The sequence below is a fragment of the Heptranchias perlo genome, chromosome 1, assembly GCF_035084215.1.
Source record: "Heptranchias perlo isolate sHepPer1 chromosome 1, sHepPer1.hap1, whole genome shotgun sequence".
In the NCBI taxonomy this organism is placed as follows: Eukaryota; Metazoa; Chordata; class Chondrichthyes; order Hexanchiformes; family Hexanchidae; genus Heptranchias; species Heptranchias perlo.
This window is the reverse complement of record NC_090325.1, coordinates 94,040,904-94,062,333: the sequence shown is the minus strand read 5'-3', so window position 1 is coordinate 94,062,333 and position 21,430 is coordinate 94,040,904. Positions and strand designations below refer to the sequence as shown.

The window sequence follows — 21,430 nt, the reverse complement described above, 5'->3', positions numbered from 1 at the left end:
ACTTTATAGACTTCTATAAGATCACCCCTTAACTTCCTACTCTCCAGGGAAAAAAGTCCCAGTCTATACTTACTCATTAGATCATTGGAAGAATTCCTGGCATTATTTTATGCAATGGGCATCTTCAAACTCACTTGTTAGACTGTCAAAAATGATTGGATGCTTGTTCCATGAACTACATGCACCATCTACTGTGTGTGTAATCATCAGGTAACCAACCATGCTGCAGCTTAAACAAAGATCTAGGCACTAGGCTGCAAATAAATTTAATGCATCTTTCAACAGGTTGAAAGTGCCAGCTCATAATAACATCAGTAATGTACTAGATTCATTTTCACACCACACATATTGTTAAGGACCAGACACAGACTTGAAAAAGGAAACTTAATCCACCTTCATAAGCAATATGATTTATTGTGAAATGCCACGTGTACAATACTGACTAAATGTAATCGGTACAAATATTCAAAAAACCTTCGCCATTAAAAAAAAGCAGCAAAGATGTCCTTGTCAATTCCCTTACTTACTTATGATCCTACTGAGGTATTTTTTTTTATTCGTTCATGGGATGTGGGCGTCACTGGCAAGGCCAGCATTTATTGCCCATCCCTAATTCCCCTCGAGAAGGTGGTGGGATCATGCAGGAGCTACAGGCCAGTTGCTGGATTGTTGCTTCTGGCTACTGATGCATTTATACCTGTTTTTGGAGGTCACCTATAGTTGAATACAAGGACTAGGGGACAGAGCCTAAAAATTAGAGCCAGGACTTTCAGGAGTGAAGTTAGGAAACGCTTCTATACACAAAAGGTTGTAGAAGTTTGGAACGCTCTTTCGCAAACGGCAGTTGATGCAAGCTCAATTGTTCATTTTAAATCTAAGATTGATAGATTTTTGTTAAGCAAAGGTATTAAGGGATATGGGGCTAAGGCAGGTATATGGAGTTAGGTCACAGATCAACCATGATCTCATTGAATGGCAGAACATACTCAAGGGGCTAAGTGGCCTACTCCTTTTCCTATCTTCCTATGTTCCTATAATGAAGTTCAATACTCCACAGGGAGTGGGCTGACTAGCTGACAGGCACTGGCAGAGTGGCAGGGGTGGGACAAGAATGCTGTCATCCTGAGGACAGCAGGTTCATGTTCCATGGAGCCACTGCCACTTGCTGCCTCCTCCTGCAAGAAAGCGGGATGTGTGTCGGTGAGTGTCCTGCAGGATGTTTGGGTGATGTACCTGTCATGGTTGAATAGCTGCTTGTGAGTTGTGGGTGTGCGGCTTGCAATAGTGGTAATGTGTGAGGGTGAGAGAAAGCATCTGATTGAAAGAGTTGAATACTGAATGAGAGAGTTTGTTGGTAGGTGGGTGATGGGGGGTGGGGTGTAGTGCATGGAGCAGTGGATGCAGCTAGTGGTGCAGTTGGTAGGAGATGCCACTTGACAGTTGACCTCACTCACCTTGACCACTCGTGTCAAAGCATTGAACTTGATACTGCACTGCATCCATGTTTGTGGTGCTATGCGCCTGGCATTGACCTCATTCCCCCACTGCCTTGGCAGCATATGTCTGGAGGGCCTCTTGCGCCGCGCCGCGCCCCGCCCTGCCCCCCCACAGAAAAAGGATGCCAGTACTTCTGTCCATTTCTTGCACCAAGACACCATCAGAGAACCTTGGTGCACGCTCTCTCGCAGGCCCAGTACAAAGTCAGATCGGCAGATTGGTGGGATCTGGCGTGCAGATTGGAGGATGTGGTATTTAGTAGCGTGCAACCTTTATTCAATTTTTAAAAATAACTCAAGTTTGTAAACATAGGGATGGGACCTGTGTTTTACGCGTGCGATGTCTGATCTCCATTCAGACTCCGTACGGACCTGTATCTTATATTTTGCTGCCTATAAATGGTGCTAGCCACTCTCAATATCGGGGCCCCCTGCTGGTGAGCAGCCATTCAACAGCGCAGGTAGGCCTGGCTACTCCCAACAATCAGGTAAATCACCAGGCAGCACAAATGTTACGTGCTGCCTGCCTCTCAATGAGCAGGTGCGGGTTAATCGCGCATCATGACCCCCGCGCCCGGTTTCGGAGGTTATCCAATATAACCCCCTATGTCTTTTGTAAAGATGTCCATGTGAAATGGACGTCCAGTGTTGTTAGGGAATCATTAGTAGGAGAAACTAATATCAAAGGCACAGGGAAGTATATTGAACCTGCAAAATTTCTTTCATTTTTCTACTGATTATGGAATTTTAAAAAAAATGTTTTTATTTTCTGCTAGTTTCTCTGCCTGAGGTGTTTGAAAGCAAAAGAGACCTTGCAGAAGGATTCAAGGCAGGTCAAGTGCAGCTTAGTACGTACCTGCCAGGGCTCTTCCACCCGCATCTGTTCACACTCAGTGTGGCCAACAATCAGTACAGATAGAAGCTCTTGTTCCCAAAGAAATATGGTCTGATACCTACCAATCCAGCACTAAACATGGAACCATGATCCCTGGAAGACCAGTGAAGAGTATGCTCCTGATTCCCAATGGTCTTGGTGGTGGTGGGGAAGATGAACATGACCATCTTCCATTGCAGTTTTCACCTTGGCCTCAATGAGCAGAATTGGTCTTCAGCTTTCTGAATTTCAACATTTTTGAGTTTTTGATGCCAAAGGTGAAAATTTGGAAAAACAGCTAAGTTCTCACCTATAGCTAATATGCAACTTGATATTATCAAACCTTTGTTAGCTATCACTTTTAAAATGTGAAGCAGGTTCTTCTGAAATAATCCACTGTAGTTGCAGTGTGTTTTCTTACTTAATACAGACATCATATTTTATCTGAACACCACTGCTGCTCAAATTGTTTATTTTATGCATTTTACTTCACTCAGAAAGTAATGGGTTATAAAAAATGTTCCATGTTATTTGAAAGTTTTTAACCTCTGTCAAAGTGGTAACTATTAACCCTGCTCTTTCCCCACATTATTGGGCTGCTTGGCTCCAACAAAGTTCCTAAACATATATTACAAATGATCCACATTCAGCTCTTTCATCAAACCAGCAAGACAATATAACCTGATCCAGCCAGCCTACCAGTACCTGATGTAGCAAGGGATGTTAATGTTTGTTTCAGTTTTTGCATTAATCATCACTTTTGATCATTCAACATCGGATCTTCAAACAAAACAAATTACTGAATTTCAGCCTCATTGATACTGAACAAAACCCCTGTGCATCCATCCACAGTTTTATAGAAAAATGACAGAGCTCACAAGCTCACATTGTAATCAGAGCACAATAGTTGGTCTTTTCTCACAACAAAGCATATTGCGATTGTGATATCACACTCACCATTAATGTTTTCAATCAACTACATTAATTATTAAAGAATTTTGCTAAGTAAGTGGAACATTTCAAACCCTGCACCAAAGTGTAACACAGCAAAGATGATGCTGGTCTGCTGAATAAAAAAATATATATAATTCTACACATTATAACCTCATAAAATAAGCACACATGTGCATTATGACAATTAAGATGCAGCAGCTCGGAATACTATTTACACAAACACTTCCTCTGTTGGAGCTGTCAGGCTTATTCCAATTGCTGCCTGCAGATTGGCCCAGAATAGTCTCTGTTTGTTTTTGTCCTTAGGCCATTCTAAGTAAGTCTTCTTTGCCATAAGTGATTTCAGTTTATAATATTTGGATGGGATTAGGTATTGAGGGATTGACTCCAACATAACAAGTATCAAGTTATCAGACTGTTCACTTAACACTTGATGCTGTGCAAAGTAAAGTTCATAATGACACCACTCACTCTGAATGAAGTTGGGCGATAAAACAAATATTGATTTGTAACTCTTCTCTATACAGTTAATTATGTTTTCAATAATACCTTTGCCTGGAATAAAGTTTCTTTCATGAAGACAGATTCGTAATGGGCTGCCCCTCTCTTCTAGATTTGGTAGCAGCTGCTCCTTCACCCAGGAGGAATCATGTTGGCTGTAGGACACAAAAGCATGATAGGCCAACTTTTCAGTTAACAGGTGGGTGTCAGTCTTCATCGCTCTTCGCTTCGTCTGGGTCCATTGCCAAGTCATCCTAAAATACCAAGGCAAGTCTAAAAAATGACACATCAGTCCAATTACAATTGTTAGTACAATCATACCACCCAGTACGATCACCAGTAAAAGAGTTGTGCTGCATGTCACTTCTGATAAATGGAAGTCCTTCAATAGGGTTCCTTTAAGGTTATCTGGGTAGGCACATTGATAGGACTCTGGCCACCCAATCATCTCTATGTGGGTGTTCTCCTTCATCCTGCTAAAGTCTCTCAGATGGCAAGTACATGTAAATGGATTAGAGGCGGCATTCAGCATGGTCAGCCTTTGGCAACTTTGAAGGGAACTGCTGGAAGGTTCATGAAATGAGTTTGCCTCGACAAACAAAATCTCAAGATTTCTAAAGTTGCTGCAGTCAGGCAGATTAGCCAGCTTATTAGCGCCAAGGTATAATTCCTTCAACCTGTCCAGGCTGTTCAGCTCTTTGGGAACACTATAAATATCATTTTTCTGCACATCAAGGATTTCTAGTCTGCTGGGTAAACATGTGAAAACCAAATCTGTAAGTTTGTTTGAGGACAGGTTCAGCTTTGTCAAACTGTTGGTCCAAAGGCAATTGCTATTCTCTTCAAGAGTAAGTTGGTTTTGACTCACATCCAAGTGCTTCAGGGATTTCATATATCTGGTCATGGTACTCACTCGAAATAACTGACCCAGCTTATTCTGTTGTAAAATAAGAGTGTCCAGCAAATTTAGGAAGCGGCAATCTTGAAAAAGAAAATCACTGTTAAATGAATTATCAGAAAAGTCCATGAATTTATAGATATTTCCTTCTTTTGGACAGGTCATGAAAATCAATCCTGAATTAGAAATGGTCAGATTTTCAACCATTATGCTACCAAAGAAATTGTACACAATTGATTGAGCGAAATAGAATGTTGTGATTTTTATTCGTCTGAGAGTAAATGTTTTCAACGTTGTTTCCAAACATTCAAACGAGGCGTATGTAATTTTACGTAATGTCATATCAGAAATACTGAGACTTTTAATTGTAGAAACCCAAATATGCTTTGCTATGCTTATTAAATCTTTCCAATCTTCCAGTGTTAAATCTTGTAATAACAAGTTACTGACTCTTGAGAATTTTCCCAGTGTTTTAAAACTGTTAATATATTGGCTGCATTCTTGGTAGCATTCAATATTTGATAATTTTAAAGTATCAGATGAGTTGAAAGCATCACGCAGGACCGTTTCAAGTAAACCCGTCTTGTTAGTAGATGGCAAAACAATGTGGAGTTTTGTTGTTCTCAAAACCTGTAAGGTACCAGGGTCAAACTCTGACAATGTTTTTAATCCGATTGAAACTTCCTGCAACTGTTTCCCTGAAACTTCTTTAAGATCATTTTTCTGTAACTTTATTGTTTTCCTACTTCCTAATCCTAAATATTCCAGATCTTTCAGGAATCTAAATGCTTTCCCAAGTGTCAGGCTAAGAAAACTATTATCAGAAATATCTAAATATTTGAGAGATGTAACATTATGTAAAAAGTGACATTCAATACTCGAAAGTTCATTATTGGATAGATCTAAACACTCCAGCTCTTGATTAGACCTTAGAAAACCACGTGCTAAATTGCTGATCTTATTGGAAGACAAATTCAAACTTTTCAACCAGTGAAGAGAAGCAAAGTCCTGGATATGAATCTCAGTGATGTTGTTTTGTGATAAATCCAGTATGTGTGTGTGACTTGGTAGATTCTTTGGGACAGTAGACAGTGAGCAGGATGAATTGTTTATGACAACGTCGTTCTCTGCAGGAAAACACAAACTGTAGCAGGTTTTAAATATTAAAATCCAGACGAAGAAGGAGCGCATGTTGGCCATGACGGGTTACTTTCCTATATTTTCTTTCTCTTCTTCAGCTGAACATTTACGTATTTCTTAAGTGAAATCTATTTAGAGCAGCGAAAAACTGAAACAAAAACAAAATATGATAAATATTAATGAGTCTTGAGCAAAATTGACTTGAAAACAAAACTTGACATCCAGTGACATGTTTCTAAATTGCAATTGCAAGAAACATTAATTGAAAAATGGTAATGAAAATGTAACAGCCAAACACAACACATCTGCAATAATAATAGTTTCACATTTTTGAATGTGAATACATTTCAAAAAGACAAAAGAATTTAGCATGTGGAGTGCCGAATAGTGTTGGAAAACAGGGCAATCACATTAGTGCAAAGTTAGTCTCAGTGAGAAGACTCTGAAAGCTCTAGTGAATATGGTTATGACGAGGTCATTCTAATGAAGGGTCTGCACCTGAAATGTTACCCTGTCATTTTTCCTTCTCAGATGCTGATAGGCCTGCTGTGTACTTCCAGCATTTCCTGTTTATATTTCAGATTTCCAGTTTTCTTTTATAGGATCCCAGCAGGAAACAGTGCTTGCAGGGAAATTGAGGTCGCACAGTACGCGATTTATCATCCGTTACGATTACTGAACAGAATATCACAGGCTGGGGCCTGTAATTTCCCATGATGTGCGAACGCATGAGAAATCACGGGCTTTGTGCTCGAGAGGTTTCCCGAGTTTCAATCCCTGAGAGCACTATTCCTGCTGGGAATGCCAGATGGATCAAATCGCCTGTTATATCAGTGGCACTCATGTTGGTTAGCAGTTTTGTAACTCTGCAGAAGTGATTGTAGATGCCACCTCAGGAAGCACAGAATCCACAGCAGCTGCAGCACCAGAAACCCTTGGCACAGAAGCAGATTCTTCAGGGTTAGTAGCAGACCTTCTGTTTCCCTTGCAGTCCACTCGCAGCTATGAAATGATTCACCAGTATTACACATTCAACTAAAAGAGCACTATATACGCAACTGGCATCGACAAGTTCATGGCACACAAGAGACAGATGCAGCAGTAAACCATATTAAACACATGCACAGCTAATGTGCACAAACCTAAATTCACTGCTGCTGTGTTTTGCAGCCTGTTATTCTGTTTAAAAAAAAAAGGGACCGAGAATTCATTGCCTTTCTGGCACACTCCCACTGCAAGTCCAGTGGGAATGCATAGGAAGGGGCAGAAAATATGTGGGGACCTGGATACACCTGGACTTGGCCTTCGCACCAGTTTCCATAGGCCTTGTTTGGGGTGGAACCTCCATGCACCACAGCCACGTCACTGTATCAAAGGAGCGGCTGGGAGAACGGAACTCGCAGGCTAGAGGTGCCTAAGTCCAACCTGGGAATCTGCTAGCAGGCTTTTTTTTTATTCATTCATGGGATGTGGGCGTCGCTGGCAAGGCCAGCATTTATTGCCCTGCAGAAGGTGGTGGTGAGCCGCCTTCTGGAACCGCTGCAGTCCGTGTGGTGAAGGTTCTCCCAAAGTGCTGTTAGGAAGGGAGTTCCAGGATTTTGACCCAGCGACGATGAAGGAACGACGATATATTTCCAAGTCAGGATGCTGTGTGACTTGGAGGGGAACGTGCAGGTGGTGTTGTTCCCATGTGCCTGCTGCCCTTGTCCTTCTAGGTGGTAGAGGTCGCGGGTTTGGGAGGTGCTGTTGAAGAAGCCTTGGCGAGTTGCTGCAGTGCATCTTGTAGACAGTACACACTGCAGCCACGGTGCGCCGTGGTGGAGGGAGTGAATGTTTAGGGTGGTGGATGGGGTGCCAATCAAGCGGGCTTTGTCCTGGATGGTGTCGAGCTTCTTGAGTGTTCTTGGAGCTACACTCATCCAGGCAAGTGGGCAGTATTCCATCATACTAATGACTTGTGCCTTGTAGATGGTGGAAAGGCTTTGGGGAGTCAGGAGGTGAGTCACTCGCCACAGAATAACCAACTCTGACCTGCTGCTGTAGCCACAGTATTTATGTGGCTAGTCCAGTTATGTTTCTGCTCAATGGTGACCCCCAGGATGTTGATGGTGGGGGATTCGGCGATGGTAATACCGTTGAATGTCAAGGGGAGGTGGTTAGACTCTCTCTTGTTGGTGATGGTCATTGCCTGACACTTATAAGTGGCAAGTAACATTTGCACCAGACAAGTCCAAGCCTGGATGTTGTCCAGGTCTTGCTGCATGCAGGCTCGGACTGCTTCATTATCTGAGGGGTTGCAAATGGAACTGAACACTGAGCAATCATCAGCAAATATCCCCACTTCTGACCTTATGATGGAGGGAAGGTCACTGATGAAGCAGCTGAAGATGTTTGGGCCTAGGACACTGCCCTGAGGAACTCCTGCAGCAATGTCCTGGGGCTGAGATGATTGGCCTCCAACAACCACTACCTTTGTGCTAGGTATGACTCCAGCCACTGGAGAGCTTTCCCCCTGATTCCCATTGACTTCAATTTTACTAGGGTTCCTTGATGCCACACTCAGACAAATGCTGCCTTGATGTCAAGGGCAGTCACTCTCACCTCACCTCTGGAAATTCAGCTCTTTTATCCACGTTTGGACCAAGGCTGTAATGAGGTCTGGAGCAGAGTGGTCCTGGCAGAACCCAAACTGAGCATCAGTGAGCAGGTTATTGGTGAGTAAGTGCCACTTAATACCACTGTCGATGACACCTTCCATCACTTTGCTGATGATTGAGAGTAGACTCATGGGGCGGTAATTGGCTGGAATGGATTTGTCCTGCAAATTTTCACATTGTCGGGTAGATGCCAGTGTTGTAGCTGTACTGGAACAGCTTGGCTAGAGGCGCGACTAGTTCTGGAGCACAAGTCTTCAGCACTACAGCCAGGATGTTGTCAGGGCCCATAGCCTTTGCTGTAACCAGTGCATTCAGCCATTTCTTGATATCACATGGAGTGAATCGAATTGGCTGAAGACCGGCTTCTGTGATCGTGGGGATCTCGGGAGGAGGTCAAGATGGATCATCCCCTTGGCACTTCTGGCTGAAGATGGTTGCAAATGCTTCAGCCTTGTCTTTTGCACTCACGTGCTGGGCTCTGCCATCATTGAGGATGGGTGTGTTCACTGAGCTTCCTCCTCCCATTAGTTGTTTAATTGTCCACCGCCATTCATAACTGGATGTGGCAGGACTGCAGAGCTTTGATCTGATCCGTTGGTTGTGGAATTGCTTAGCTCTGGCTATAGCATGTTGCTTCCACTGTTTAGCATGCATGTAGTCCCGTGTTGTCCAAGTTGGCACCTCATTTTTAGGTACGCCTGGTGCTCATTGGTAGTGCCACACAACACATTGGACAGTGTCCTCCGTACGAAGATGGGACTTCGTCTCCACAAGGACCGTGCGGTGGTCACTCCTACCAATACTGTCAGGGACAGATGCATCTGCAACAGGTAGATTGGTGAGGATGAGGTCAAGTAGGTTTTTCCCTCATGTTGGTTCTCTCACCACCTGCCCCAGGCCCAGTCTGGCAACTGTGACCTTCCGGACTCAGCCAGCTCGGTCAGTAGTGATGCTACCGAGCCACTCGGTGGTGAACATTGAAGACCCCCACCCAGAGTACATTCTGTGCCCTTGCTACCCTCAGTGCTTCCTCTAAGTGGTGCTCAACATGGAGGAGTACTGATTCATCAGCTGAGGGAGGCTGATAGTTGGTAATCAGCAGGAGATTTCCTTGCCTGTGTTTGATCTGATGCCATGAGATTTCATGGGGTCCAGTGGGAGTGCATAAGAAGGGACAGAAATTAGTGCGCCCCACGAGGAGTACTGGCCTGCCTGTCAGCAGAGGTGAGGCCCATTGGAGGGTCCAGGCCTGGGTTGTGGGGTGAACACCCGAAGATTTTTAAGCTTTGTGTGGGGGGGGGGTTGAAGTCAATGAAAAGGAGAATTGGGTGGGGTGCGTAATGAGTGGCCAATCCGCTACCACCTGCTTTGCGCTCCTGCCAAAGTTGAATTTAACCCAGTAATATTTTTTCAGATGGGGATGTTTGGGGCAATATTGACATGTTTCTGGGAGGGTCCTGTATCGTGTGCCCCCCTCCCTCCCTGGAGTGTGCAACCACGGCTGCATTTTGTGACCTTCCCCCACTGGTGTGCTGGTCCGCTGCTGGCTCATGGTTAGGTGTATGGTTTGGGTGCACGCAATACCAGGCTTCAGTTAGTTCCTTAAAGCCATAAATATCAAAACAGCTGCCTCCCGACCACCAGTGCAGATGGTGGACTACCTCTGCAGCTCTTCATGGACATAGTGGCACAGCTGGGTGTACCATCCTCCAGACTTACCTCAAGTCCCATATGAGGCAGGGAAATGGGAACTCTCGGTGTAGGGAGGCCCGGCCCCTCCATGTCAGTGACATTGTAAGGGAAGGGTGGGCGCACTGCCTCATACAGGCCAAGTGGGAAACTCCAGTTGAGGTTGGGACACAGCATTTCCAGCTCCCAGCCTTTTTCCAAACTGTTTCAGCTGACTCCTGCCAGAGGAGTTACTGCACGAGTTAAGCAGAACGGCCGAGGGATTTGGGCTCCAATTTAGAAGTATACTACCTCTAACGTGCAAAACAGAAGGTAAACTCACAGAATACAAATACTCATCGAAAAAATATAATCAGTTCAAGCTGAATCAATGCAAAAAAGGTTTTTTGCGATCAAAATGATCATAGAAATGCAAGAAGAATTGTTTGCATCAAGCTTCTGTTAATACTAGGGTTGCCAACTCTCCAAAATTGTCCTGGAGTCTCCAGGAATTGAAGATTAATCTCCAGGACACTGCTACAAGCCACCCAGGAGAAAAATCATAGGGACATTAAAAAATGTAATTTTTTTCATTTTCTTTGAACATTTATTAGTTATAAAAATATTGGAGATTGGATAAAAATGCTGTTTGACTGACAGTCAAGCATCATCCAATTGGGTAATTAATACCCAAGGATACTTACAGGGTGAGGGGTTTTGGTAGCTTGATGGAATTCACAAAACTGTGGGCATAATCCTCTCGACAGAAGTGAAGTAAAACAAGACTCTTGGAAACAAGGAGCGATGGAGCTGCAGCTCCCACTTTTGTTGTGGGAATCAGAACACCATTTAAATGTGACACTCACTTAATCTCCTTCAATTTGGGACATGCAGAAGATATCAAACATTATAGATTGGGATAAGAGTGAGAACTTTTGAGACAATCTCCATGAGTCTCTAGCACAGTACTGTACTATGTAGATGCCAATGTTGCACATCACTGTTACTCAATACCACCGTACACATGTACAGGAGTAACTTTACAAGTAATCAGACTTTTGATGATTTTGTTTCGATACACGTTACAAATTCTGACCCCTCCCCCTCAAGCAATTCTGTATGCAGCAAAAATATTAATGAAGACCATAGAGCTAATATAGCCTTGTATGATATAAGCTTCATGTAAAACAATATTTTCTGGAATGTCTCCTATGAAGTTGTATTTTGCAGTTTATCAGATCTGAATATGGTTCAATCATACAAGATTGACCTTTTTCATTAAATATTTTCTGAATAAACAACATGCCAAGTTACTTCCATCTGTGAAGAAGAAATTACAAGCAGCTGATGCCTTTCAATATGAGTCTAAATGCTGAAAAGTCCTTTTGTAAAGGATATTGCATCAGTATCTAAAATTGTTAAATACATTTAGAAACAATTATGAAACACTTACTTTTCAAAAGGAATCCTTTATTTGAAAACTGGTCGTCAAACTGAAAGGAAGGCGGCAAAACGTTGGAGAATATTCCAGAAAAATATCCTCTTATTCAGGATTAAACATCTAACTTTTGCTCAGACATCCTATTAATTAGAGAACTGCTTTTGCAACTTGCCACAGATATTCAAAAAAGGAAGAATTATAAATAAACAGGAACTGTCTGTTAAAAATGTAAAATAACTTCCCCTTTCTTGTTAGATTCATTTGACATTGCAACTGTGTTAAGATCCAATCAGAATCTCAGATACCATTTTAAAAGGTATAATTTATGTATTTGTTATTGCAAGCATTTATTTTATTTATAGCTTATGGAATTTTTACTATATATCAACAAAATCTCATTTGAATCTCACATTTACAGCAAGTACACACTAAAAGAAAAGGAGTTTTATGTTGCATGTACAGAAAGATAAAAAAACTGTAAATGCTGGAAATCTGAATTAAAATACTGGATGTTATATCCAAATAAACACTCAAGTTGGTGTAGTAATTCAATGACTGCTTTTATTTCAGAGCCTCTGGAACATTCGCTCTTGATATATAACAATCACTATAAGAGAAGACCTTGGAGTGTAATTGCTACAATATTCTTACTCCTGTGGGGAGCCAGGCAAGCACAATACATATCTCTGGAATTAAACAGCAGCTCTTTCAGGAACTGGCAAGAGAAGAGACGTGTTAGTGTTTCGGGTGTAGGACCCTTTGTCAGAACTTCAAACTGAAAGATAAGGGAATCCCTTGGTAGATTGAAAAACAAAAAAGGGGGAAACAAACAAAAGATACTTCAATCACAGGGAGAAACGTAATGGGCTAAATAACCTCCAAAAAGGTATTTTTGAAGAATGATCACTGTCGTAATGTAAACACATTACAGCAGTTCATTTGCACATAGCTAGATACCACAAGCAGCAATGAATAACCAACCAGATAATCTGTTGGGAGTGGTATTGGTTGAGGGACAAATGTTGGCCAGATCAAACTCTACTTCTCTTCAAACAGTACCACGGGAACTTTTACATCCACCCAAGAGGGCAGTCAGGGCCTTGGTTTAACTTCTCATCTGAAAGACGGCACCTCCAACAGTGCAGCACTCCTCAATAGTGCAATGAAGTGGCAGCCTGGATTACGTACTCAAGTTCCTGTAGTGGAGCTTGAATCCTCAACCTTCTGACTCAGAAGCGTGAGTGCTAACACTGAGCCAAGGCAGTGGTGCAAGATAGCACAGCACTGATTAGGATCTGGGCGTTGATAATCAGAATATCACCTACTGTACATATATTTGAAAGGTCCTAGTGATAAAAGCTGCCATCATAACTTGTAGCTGGAACATTAGTTTTTCTTGCATTTATAGGATGAGATGGAGTGCTTGCCAACATTTTGCAGGCGAGAGTGCTACCGCTGAACCAAGTGTGACACCAAGGCTGAAAAACATCCCAAGATACTTTACTGAAGGAAAAGCAACAGATGCTGGGGCCCTGGTGGAAGAGGTGACCAAAAGATAGGTTTCAGGATGGCTTTTAAAGCTGGGGAGAGAAGAGAATGGAGAGGTTTTAGAGAGGGAGTTCCAGTGAATGGGACCACAGTAGTTGTAATGGATTCCTAGAACTAGTAAAAGAAGTACACTCTAACCAGTGCTATCATTCCTATCCCCACAATCTATCTACCTTCTGCAGCCATGAGGACAGGCTGGAGATCTCCTACAGGGCCTTTGCTAGTTCTATTCTAAAACTTTCTTCTTGAGCATGTGCAAGGGAGATCAGAAATGACTTCCTCAATTTCCCTTTGTCCCTGTGGAGAAGTGTCAGAGCTCTGCTATGTGCCTCCCCACATAGTCTCTTACTTGTTAAACAGGGCTATTTGCTAAGGTGCAAACAAGTTTTTTTTCCCCCCATCTGTTGTGATCTTTTTGTTATTCATTCTTAGGATGTGGGCATTACTGGCAAGGCTGGCACTTATTGCCCATCTCTAGTTGCCCTTGAGAAGGTGGTGGTGGGCCATCTGCTTGAACTGCTGCAGTTCAACAACACTTTTACACACAATTAGACTTTTGCAAACGTGTTAATGAATAGAAAGAAGAATGCTCCAGTATTAATATAGAAAAGGCTACAACAGACCGATTCCAAGCTTTCAGCTCATATTAAAAAGCTTTCTTTTGATAATCATACATTGTTTGAAAAACTACTTTTTGTTCTGTAACTTCTACTTTTCTCTGCAACTAATAAAACATTACATTTGACTGACAGCTTTGAGGAGAACCAACCAGCTTAAAGTGCAAATGTATTTAAAAATGTAGATTCTTACCTCTGCGAGTGTACATGTACTAATTCTCTGCACCAACATCTGCAAAGCAGTACAAAACAGTCAGTCGGTTGCGATATACAGTGCACAGGAAATGACATAACCAGAGAATGTCTCTATTGTTTTGCAAAATGTGGGTTAAAACAAGGCATTTAACAGCCGAACTGATGTGAAACTGATGTTCCCTACCAATTTGAATCAGTTGCTGCTCATTCTTGATGGCATATTGTAGAAGGCAGTCAAATACATGAGACATGCCACAAAATACATTAACATGCCTTTGTTTCTAAGTTGTACTTTTTGGCTCAAAGGTCAAATGCAGAATTGAAACTATCAGAAACCACAAAACCAGATGCGCTGAGGGGAAAGCGAAATGGCAATAAAATAAACAGAATGGAATGAATAATGGGGTACGGTAGCATAGTGGTTATGTTACTGGACTAGTAATCCAGAGGCCCGGACTAAAATCCGGAGTCATGAGTTCAAATCCCGCTGGTGAATTTGAACTCAATTAATTAAATAAAAATCTGGAATTAAAATACTAATATCAGTAATGGTGGCCATGAAACTACCGGATTGTTGTAAAAACCCATCTGGTTCACTAATGTCCTTTAGGAAAGGAAACCTGCCGTCCTTACCCGGTCTGGTCTATGTGACTCCAGACCCACAGCAATGTGGTAGATTCTTAATTGCCTTCTGAAACGGCCTAGCAAGCCACTCAGTTGTAAAATCTCGCTACGAAAAGTCATAATAAGAATAAAACCGGATGGACCACTAGGCACTGGACACAACAACGGCAAACCAAGCCCAGTCGACCCTGCAAAGTCCTCCTCACTAACATCTGGGGACTTGTGCCAAAATTGGGAGAGCTGTCCCACAGACTAGTCAAGCAACAGCCTGACTTAGCCATACTCACAGAATCATACCTTTCAGCCAACGTCCCAGACTCTTCCATCACCATCCCTGGGTATGTCCTGTCCCACCGGCAGGACAGACCCACCAGAGGTGGCGGTACAGTGATATACAGTCAGGAGGGAGTGGCCCTGGGAGTCCTCAACATTGACTCTGGACCCCATGAAATCTCATGGCATCAGGTCAAACATGGGCAAGGAAACCGCCTGCTGATTACCACCTACCGTCCTCCCTCAGCTGATGAATCAGTCCTCCTCCATGTTGAACACCACTTGGAGGAAGCACTGAGGATAGCAAGGGCACAAAATGTACTCTGGGTGGGGGACTTCAATGTCCATCACCAAGAGTGGCTCGGTAGCACCACTACTGGCCGAGTCCTGAAGGACATAGCTGCCAGACTGGGCCTGCGGCAGGTGGTGAGCGAACCAACAAGAGGGAAAAACTTACTTGACCTCGTCCTCACCAATCTACCTGTCGCAAATGCATCTGTCCATGACAGTATTGGTAGGAATGACCACCACACAGTCCTCGTGGAGACGAAGTCCCGCCTTCGCACTGAGGACACCATCCAACGTGTTGTGTGGCACTACCACCGTGCTAAATGGGATAGATTCAGAACAGATCTAGCAGCACAAAACTGGGCATCCATGAGGCACTGTGGGCCAACAGCAGCAGCAGAATTGTATTCCAGCACAATCTGTAACCTCATGGCCCGGCATATTCCTCACTCTACCATTACCAACAAGCCAGGGGATCAACCCTGGTTCAATGAGGAGTGTAGAAGAGCATGCCAGGAGCAGCACCAGGCGTACCTAAAAATGAGGTGCCAACCTGGTGAAGCGACAACTCAGGACTACATGCATGCTAAACAGAGGAAGCAACATGCTATAGACAGAGCTAAGCAATTCCACAACCAACGGATCAGATCAAAGCTCTGCAGTCTTGCCACATCCAGTCGTGAATGGTGCTGGACAATTAAACAACTAACGGGAGGAGGAGACTCTGCAAACATCCCCATCCTCAATAATGGCGGAGACCAGCACGTGAGTGCAAAAGACAAGGCTGAAGCGTTTGCAACCATCTTCAGCCAGAGGTGCCGAGTGGATGATCCATCTCGGCCTACTCCCGATATCCCCACCATCACAGAAGCCAGTCTTCAGCCAATTCGATTCACTCCACGTGATATCAAGAAACGGCTGAGTGCACTGGATACAGCAAAAGCTATGGGTCCCGAACTAGCTGCGCCTCAAGCCAAGCTGGTCCAGTACAGCTACAACACTGGCATCTACCCGACAATGTGGAAAATTGCCCAGGTATGTCTGTCCACAAAATGCAGGACAAATCCAATCCGGCCAATTACCGCCCCATCAGTCTACTCTCAATCATCAGCAAAGTGATGGAAGGTGTCGTCGACAGTGCTATCAAGCGGCACTTACTCACTAATAACCTGCTCACTGATGCTCAGTTTGGGACAAAAGAGCTGAATTCCAGAGGTGAGGTGAGAGTGACTGCCCTTGACATCAAGGCAGCATTTGACCGAGTGTGGCACCAAGGAGCCCTAGTAAAATTGAAGTCAATGGAAATCAGGGGGGAAACTATCCAGTGGCTGGAGTCATGCCTAGCACAAAGGAAGATGGTAGTGATTGTTGGAGGCCAATCATCTCAGCCCCAGGACATTGCTGCAGGAGTTCCTCAGGGCAGTGTCCGAGGCCCAACCATCTTCAGCTGCTTCATCAATGACCTTCCCTCCGTCATAAGGTCGGAAATGGGGATGTTCGCTGATGATTGCACAGTGTTCAATTCCATTCGCAACCCCTCAAATAATGAAGCAGTCCGAGCCCACATGCAGCAAGTCCTGGACAACATCCAGGCTTGAGCTCATAAGTGGCAAGTAACATTCGCGACAGACAAGTGCCAGGAAATGAGCATCTCCAACAAGAGAGAGTCTAACCACTTCCCCTTGACATTCAACGGCATTGCCATTGCCGAATCCCCCACCATCATCATCCTGGGGGTCACCATTGACCAGAAACTTAACTGGACCAGCCACATAAATACCGTGGCTACAAGAGCAGGTCAGAGGCTGGGTGTTCTGCGGCGAGTGACTCACCTCCTGACTCCGCAAAGCCTTTCCACCATCTACAAGGCACAAGTCAGGAGTGTGATGGAATACTCTCCACTTGCTTGGATGAGTGCAGCTCCAACAACACTCAAGAAGCTCGACACCATCCAAGATAAAGCAGCCCGCTTGATTGGCACCCCATCCACCACCCTAAACATTCACTGCCTTCACCACCGACGCACAGTGGCTGCAGTGTGTACCATCCACAGGATGCACTGCAGCAACTCGCTAAGGCTTCTTCGACAGCACCTCCCAAACCCGCGACCTCTACCACCTAGAAGGACAAGAGCAGCAGGCACTTGGGAACAACACCACCTGCACGTTCCCCTCCAAGTCACACCATCCCGACTTGGAAATATATCGCCATTCCTTCATCGTCGCTGGGTCAAAATCCTGGAACTCCCTTCCTAACAGCACTGTGGGAGAACCGTCACCACACGAACTGCAGCGGTTCAAGAAGGCGGCTCACCACCACCTTCTCAAGGGCGATTAGGGATGGGCAATAAATGCCGGCCTCGCCAGCAACGCCCACATCCCATGAATGAATAAAAAAAAGAATGCAGACCAGTTTAGGACTGGAAAAGTCCCTGAATTTGTGTAAGATTTAAATGGCACGTGTCAGTTTCCAGTTTTAACTGGTAAAATTGCATTGAATGCAAAATTTTGCCTTAGTGTTTATGTTAAAAGCATAAAAAAACAAATATTACAGAAAATACCAACAAAATATTCTCACTAGGAGTTCCTGATAAGTTCACAAAAACAGAACATGCTGGAGACACTCAGCAGGAGAGAACAGACAAGTTAACGTTTCAGGTGCAGACCTTTCTTCAAAACTGAAAAATAAGAGACGGAAAGGCACATTCAGGTTTCCAGCATCTGAACTTTCTCTTGCTTTTTGTTAAAAAATCATTTGCAATATTAGTCAATGTGCTGCCCATGCAGATATCAAGCAGGTGACTGTTGCATTGATCAGCAGGGCCCAGTACTTTTTCTCCTTTCCTAATGAATATCAATGGCAGTATGGCACAGTGACCACTGTCACTGCACTGCTGAATTTCCCAAAGCAGATGGGTCATTGGTGGCAACCATGCAGCTATGCCACTGCCCATCCTATATATCAGCAACTAACCACGAGACTGAAAATTGGCGGCCGTTCTGGCTCAACTCCACCATAAGTCCAACGGGAGTGGAGCAGAAGGGTTTGAATTAGCCCAGGACCCAAATATGCCTGGCTCAAATCTAGTCCCCTACATCAGAGGGATTCCTGGCCTCCCCTCCCAAAATGTGCACTCAGTGGTGCAGGTACTTGCCATTAGCATTATAATAAGGTGACCTCCCCCTGAACTCCACTAACTCTGGCAGGGTCACTGGGGCGGCTGATCCTGGCACTTAGGCCAGGAGAGAAGGCCTGCAGATTTTCAGGGCCCACGTATCATGCTGGTGGATATGGTAAAAATGATTTTATGTGCAAACCCCTTCCAAGATGTCAGTTGTAAGTTGCAGCTTGAATATGTCCCCTACTGTAACATGTGCATCCCTAAGCTCAAGTGCCAGCTTAATGCGGGCCAGCAATAAATGTGGAACAGGTTGATAAGCAACACAGTGTGGCAGGTCCACGTGCACCATTTATCTGGTAAATGTAATGTTGGGTAATCTTTGGCAGCTTCCTTAAGGTGTGCCATCTTCTACATCTGTTCTCCTGTTGTAAAGGCAGTAAACACAGTGTTGACCGTGGCCACCATCTCCTGCCAGGTATGTTGCATTCCTCTCCTAGAATCAGAATTCTACAACACACAAGGAGGCCCACTGTGCTATGCCAGCTCTCTGAAAGAGCTCTCCATTTAATCCCATTCTTCTGCCCTTTCTCTGGAGTTTCCCAACAATCTATCCGTGGCCCCTTCTCTTCCTCATTTACGTTCTACACCTCGGTGACATCATCCAAAGGCATGGCTTCAAGTTCCACATGTGCACTGACGACACCCAGCTCTACCTCTCCCGACCCCTCCACTGCCTCTGAGTTGTCAGCCTGCTTGTCCGACATCCAGTCCTGAATGAGCTGCAATTTCCTCCGTTGGGAAGAATGAAGCTTTAATCCCCCCGACAACCTCCGCATCCTATTTCACTCCGAACTGAGTTTCTCACCCCATATCCTCATCAGAAAGGCCACCTACTTCCACTTCCGTATCATCCGTCACCACCCCTGCCTCAGCCCATCTGCTGCCAAACCCTCATCCAATCCTTTGTCATCTCCAGACTCAACTATTCCAATGCTCTCCTGGCCGGCCCCCCTTCCTCCACCCTCCATAAATTTTAGCTCATCCAAAGCTCTGCTGCCCGTATCCTAACCAGCACCAAATCCCGCTCTCCCATCATCCCTGTGACCGCTGACTTACATTGGCTCCTGGTTCCAATTCTTCCACTTTAAAATTCTTATCGTCATGTTCAAATTGTTTCACTGCCTCACCCCTCCCTATCTCTGTACATAGGAACAGGAGTAAGCCATTCAGACCCTTAAGCCTGCTCCACCATTTAATCAGATCATAGCTGATCTGTACCTCAACTCCATTTACCCACCTTCGATCTGTATCCCTTGATATTCTTACCTAACAAAAATCTATCTATCTATCTTAGTCTTGCAAGTTCTAATTGTCCTAGCATCCACAGCCTTTTGGGGGTAAGAGAATTCCAAATCTCTACTACTCTTCGTGTGAAAAACTGCATCCTGATTTCACTCCTGAACGGTCTACTTTTAATATTATTATGTTCCCTGCTTCATTCCCACACCAGAGGAAATAGTTTCTCTGTACCTACCCTATGCATCCCATCCAGGTGACTTATTTTCTTTGAGTACTAACAATCTTTTTAGTTCCTCCTGTTTTTCTATTTTTATCCTCTCCAATATCACTACTGCCTCCTCCTTTACTGCTACATTGGCAGCAGCCTCTTCTCTCTTCTGCCTCCACAGGATCATCTCCTTTTTGGTCCCTAATCGGCCCCACCCTTCCTTTGACTACCCTTTTAAATGCATGATGTGGAGATGCCGGTGATGGACTGGGGTTGACAATTGTAAACAAGCTTTCGGAGGCTTCCTCCTTCCTCAGGAAACATTTACCTGAGGAAGGAGGAAGCCTCCGAAAGCTTGTGAATTTAAAATAAAATTGCTGGACTATAACTTGGTGTTGTAAAATTGTTTACAACTTTTAAATGCAATTTGTTGTGCAAGATGACAAACTGAAGGTGTCTAACGCTGCTTGGCTTTTTGTGCACTCAGATCAGAAATATACTGACTTGTGAGACAGACTGCCTCTTAGTTGCATTTACGCAAAAATGGCAGTAAAGCTGCATTCTTCAATACTAAGTGCGGAATAAACTCCTTCCCGGTATCGGCGCTGATCCCCGGAGCGAGCTCGAGCTCGAGCTCTCCAACCGTCCGCCGCCACCGTTCGGATCCCGAGGCCTCCGTTCGAAATCTCGCGCTCGCTGCTCGTGAAACGCCGATCCGATCCGATCCCATCCCAACTGGGTGGAACACTCCTTTCCGGTGGGCCGCGCTGTGCTGAGCAGAAGGTTCCGGGTCCAGGATGGGGCTTCGCTGTCGACGTGGCGGCGCCGAGAAGGGAGGGGAGCGGAGAGGAGAGGCGAGATCGAGCGGGCGAGATCGAGCGGCGCGCGCGGACAGGTGAGTCGCGAGGCCCTGGGGTTTAAAATCTAACGGACACCGAGCTCAGGGTGACGCGGGGTACAGCGCCCCCCGGCTGACATTATATCGCTGCCCCGCACTTAAACTTCAGACCGATATTCGGTTCTTATCTCAGCTCAGCTCAGCTCTGAACCCCGTAACACGGCTGCGGTCCTTTTTTTGTCCGCAAGGTTTTTAGAGTCCAGATTAGAGGAGGTACAAACCCGAGCAACTTACAGTGGAACTAAACAGACCCCAACTCTCCAGAAGGGGTTGGATGGGCAGAAGGTTCACTTCACTCCCACTCCACCCCCTCAGCTGCTGTAATACCCGCTCCACTCACCGTGCATTGCGGTCCGCTGTGGACATCGCTCACCTGTAACGTGCACCGTCATGAGGAAAACCCTTGGACCTGAAAGAATAACAAAAAATTGATTCAACATTAGTTATGAATGGGTTGAAAAAATGAACAAGTGCTGTTCATATGTTGATGTTTGAAATGTATAGGACAAAATAGTCCACATAAGTTTTGGACTTGCTAGGACCGGGGCTAAATGTCTTTACTACAAATATACATTAAACAGACTCTATTTGACCGGTAGAGATGAACAGGAAATATTCTGGATTGTTATTATGATAGGTATAACTACAGTATTTAAAGAGTCATCAGAATTTATAAAAATTTCAGGTGGAAATATTTGAGTACCAATTTTCCTCTGCTTTGCTCCCGGAG

General features: G+C 44.5%; 2 protein-coding genes across 9 annotated transcripts in view; one reads left to right on the top strand and one right to left on the bottom strand.

Annotated features, from left to right (window-relative positions):
* Window positions 1–394: 394 nt before the first annotated feature.
* tlr1 (toll-like receptor 1) lies at window positions 395–21,024 on the bottom strand. Of its 7 annotated transcripts, none has more exons than XM_067988803.1 (3): window positions 20,935–21,024; window positions 13,988–14,026; window positions 395–6,011 (listed from the first exon to the last, which is right to left on the bottom strand). In XM_067988803.1, exon 3 carries the CDS (start codon window positions 5,921–5,923, stop codon window positions 3,536–3,538), a length of 2,388 nt encoding a protein of 795 aa, XP_067844904.1. In that variant the 5' UTR covers window positions 5,924–6,011; window positions 13,988–14,026; window positions 20,935–21,024; the 3' UTR covers window positions 395–3,535. The 7 variants fall into 7 exon arrangements, 4 of the variants coding, with proteins under 4 accessions (XP_067844904.1, XP_067844890.1, XP_067844898.1 ...); XM_067988789.1 differs by lacking the exon at window positions 20,935–21,024 and adding an exon at window positions 20,307–20,928; XM_067988797.1 differs by lacking the exon at window positions 20,935–21,024 and adding an exon at window positions 17,752–18,061.
* The window catches only part of fam114a1 (family with sequence similarity 114 member A1), a 55,908-nt gene continuing 55,024 nt past the window's right edge, over window positions 20,547–21,430 (top strand). The window contains exon 1 of one of the 2 annotated variants that reach the window (XM_067988847.1): window positions 20,547–20,697. The gene's annotated coding sequence lies outside the window, so the exon portion shown is untranslated. The remainder of the gene's footprint in view (window positions 20,698–21,430) is intronic. The other variant, XM_067988836.1, reaches the window with a different exon arrangement.

What these genes read in the sequence shown, in the direction of transcription:
- tlr1 (XM_067988803.1), bottom strand. Translation starts at nt 5,923, where the DNA reads ATGGCCAACATGCGCTCCTTCTTCGTCTGGATTTTAATATTTAAAACC.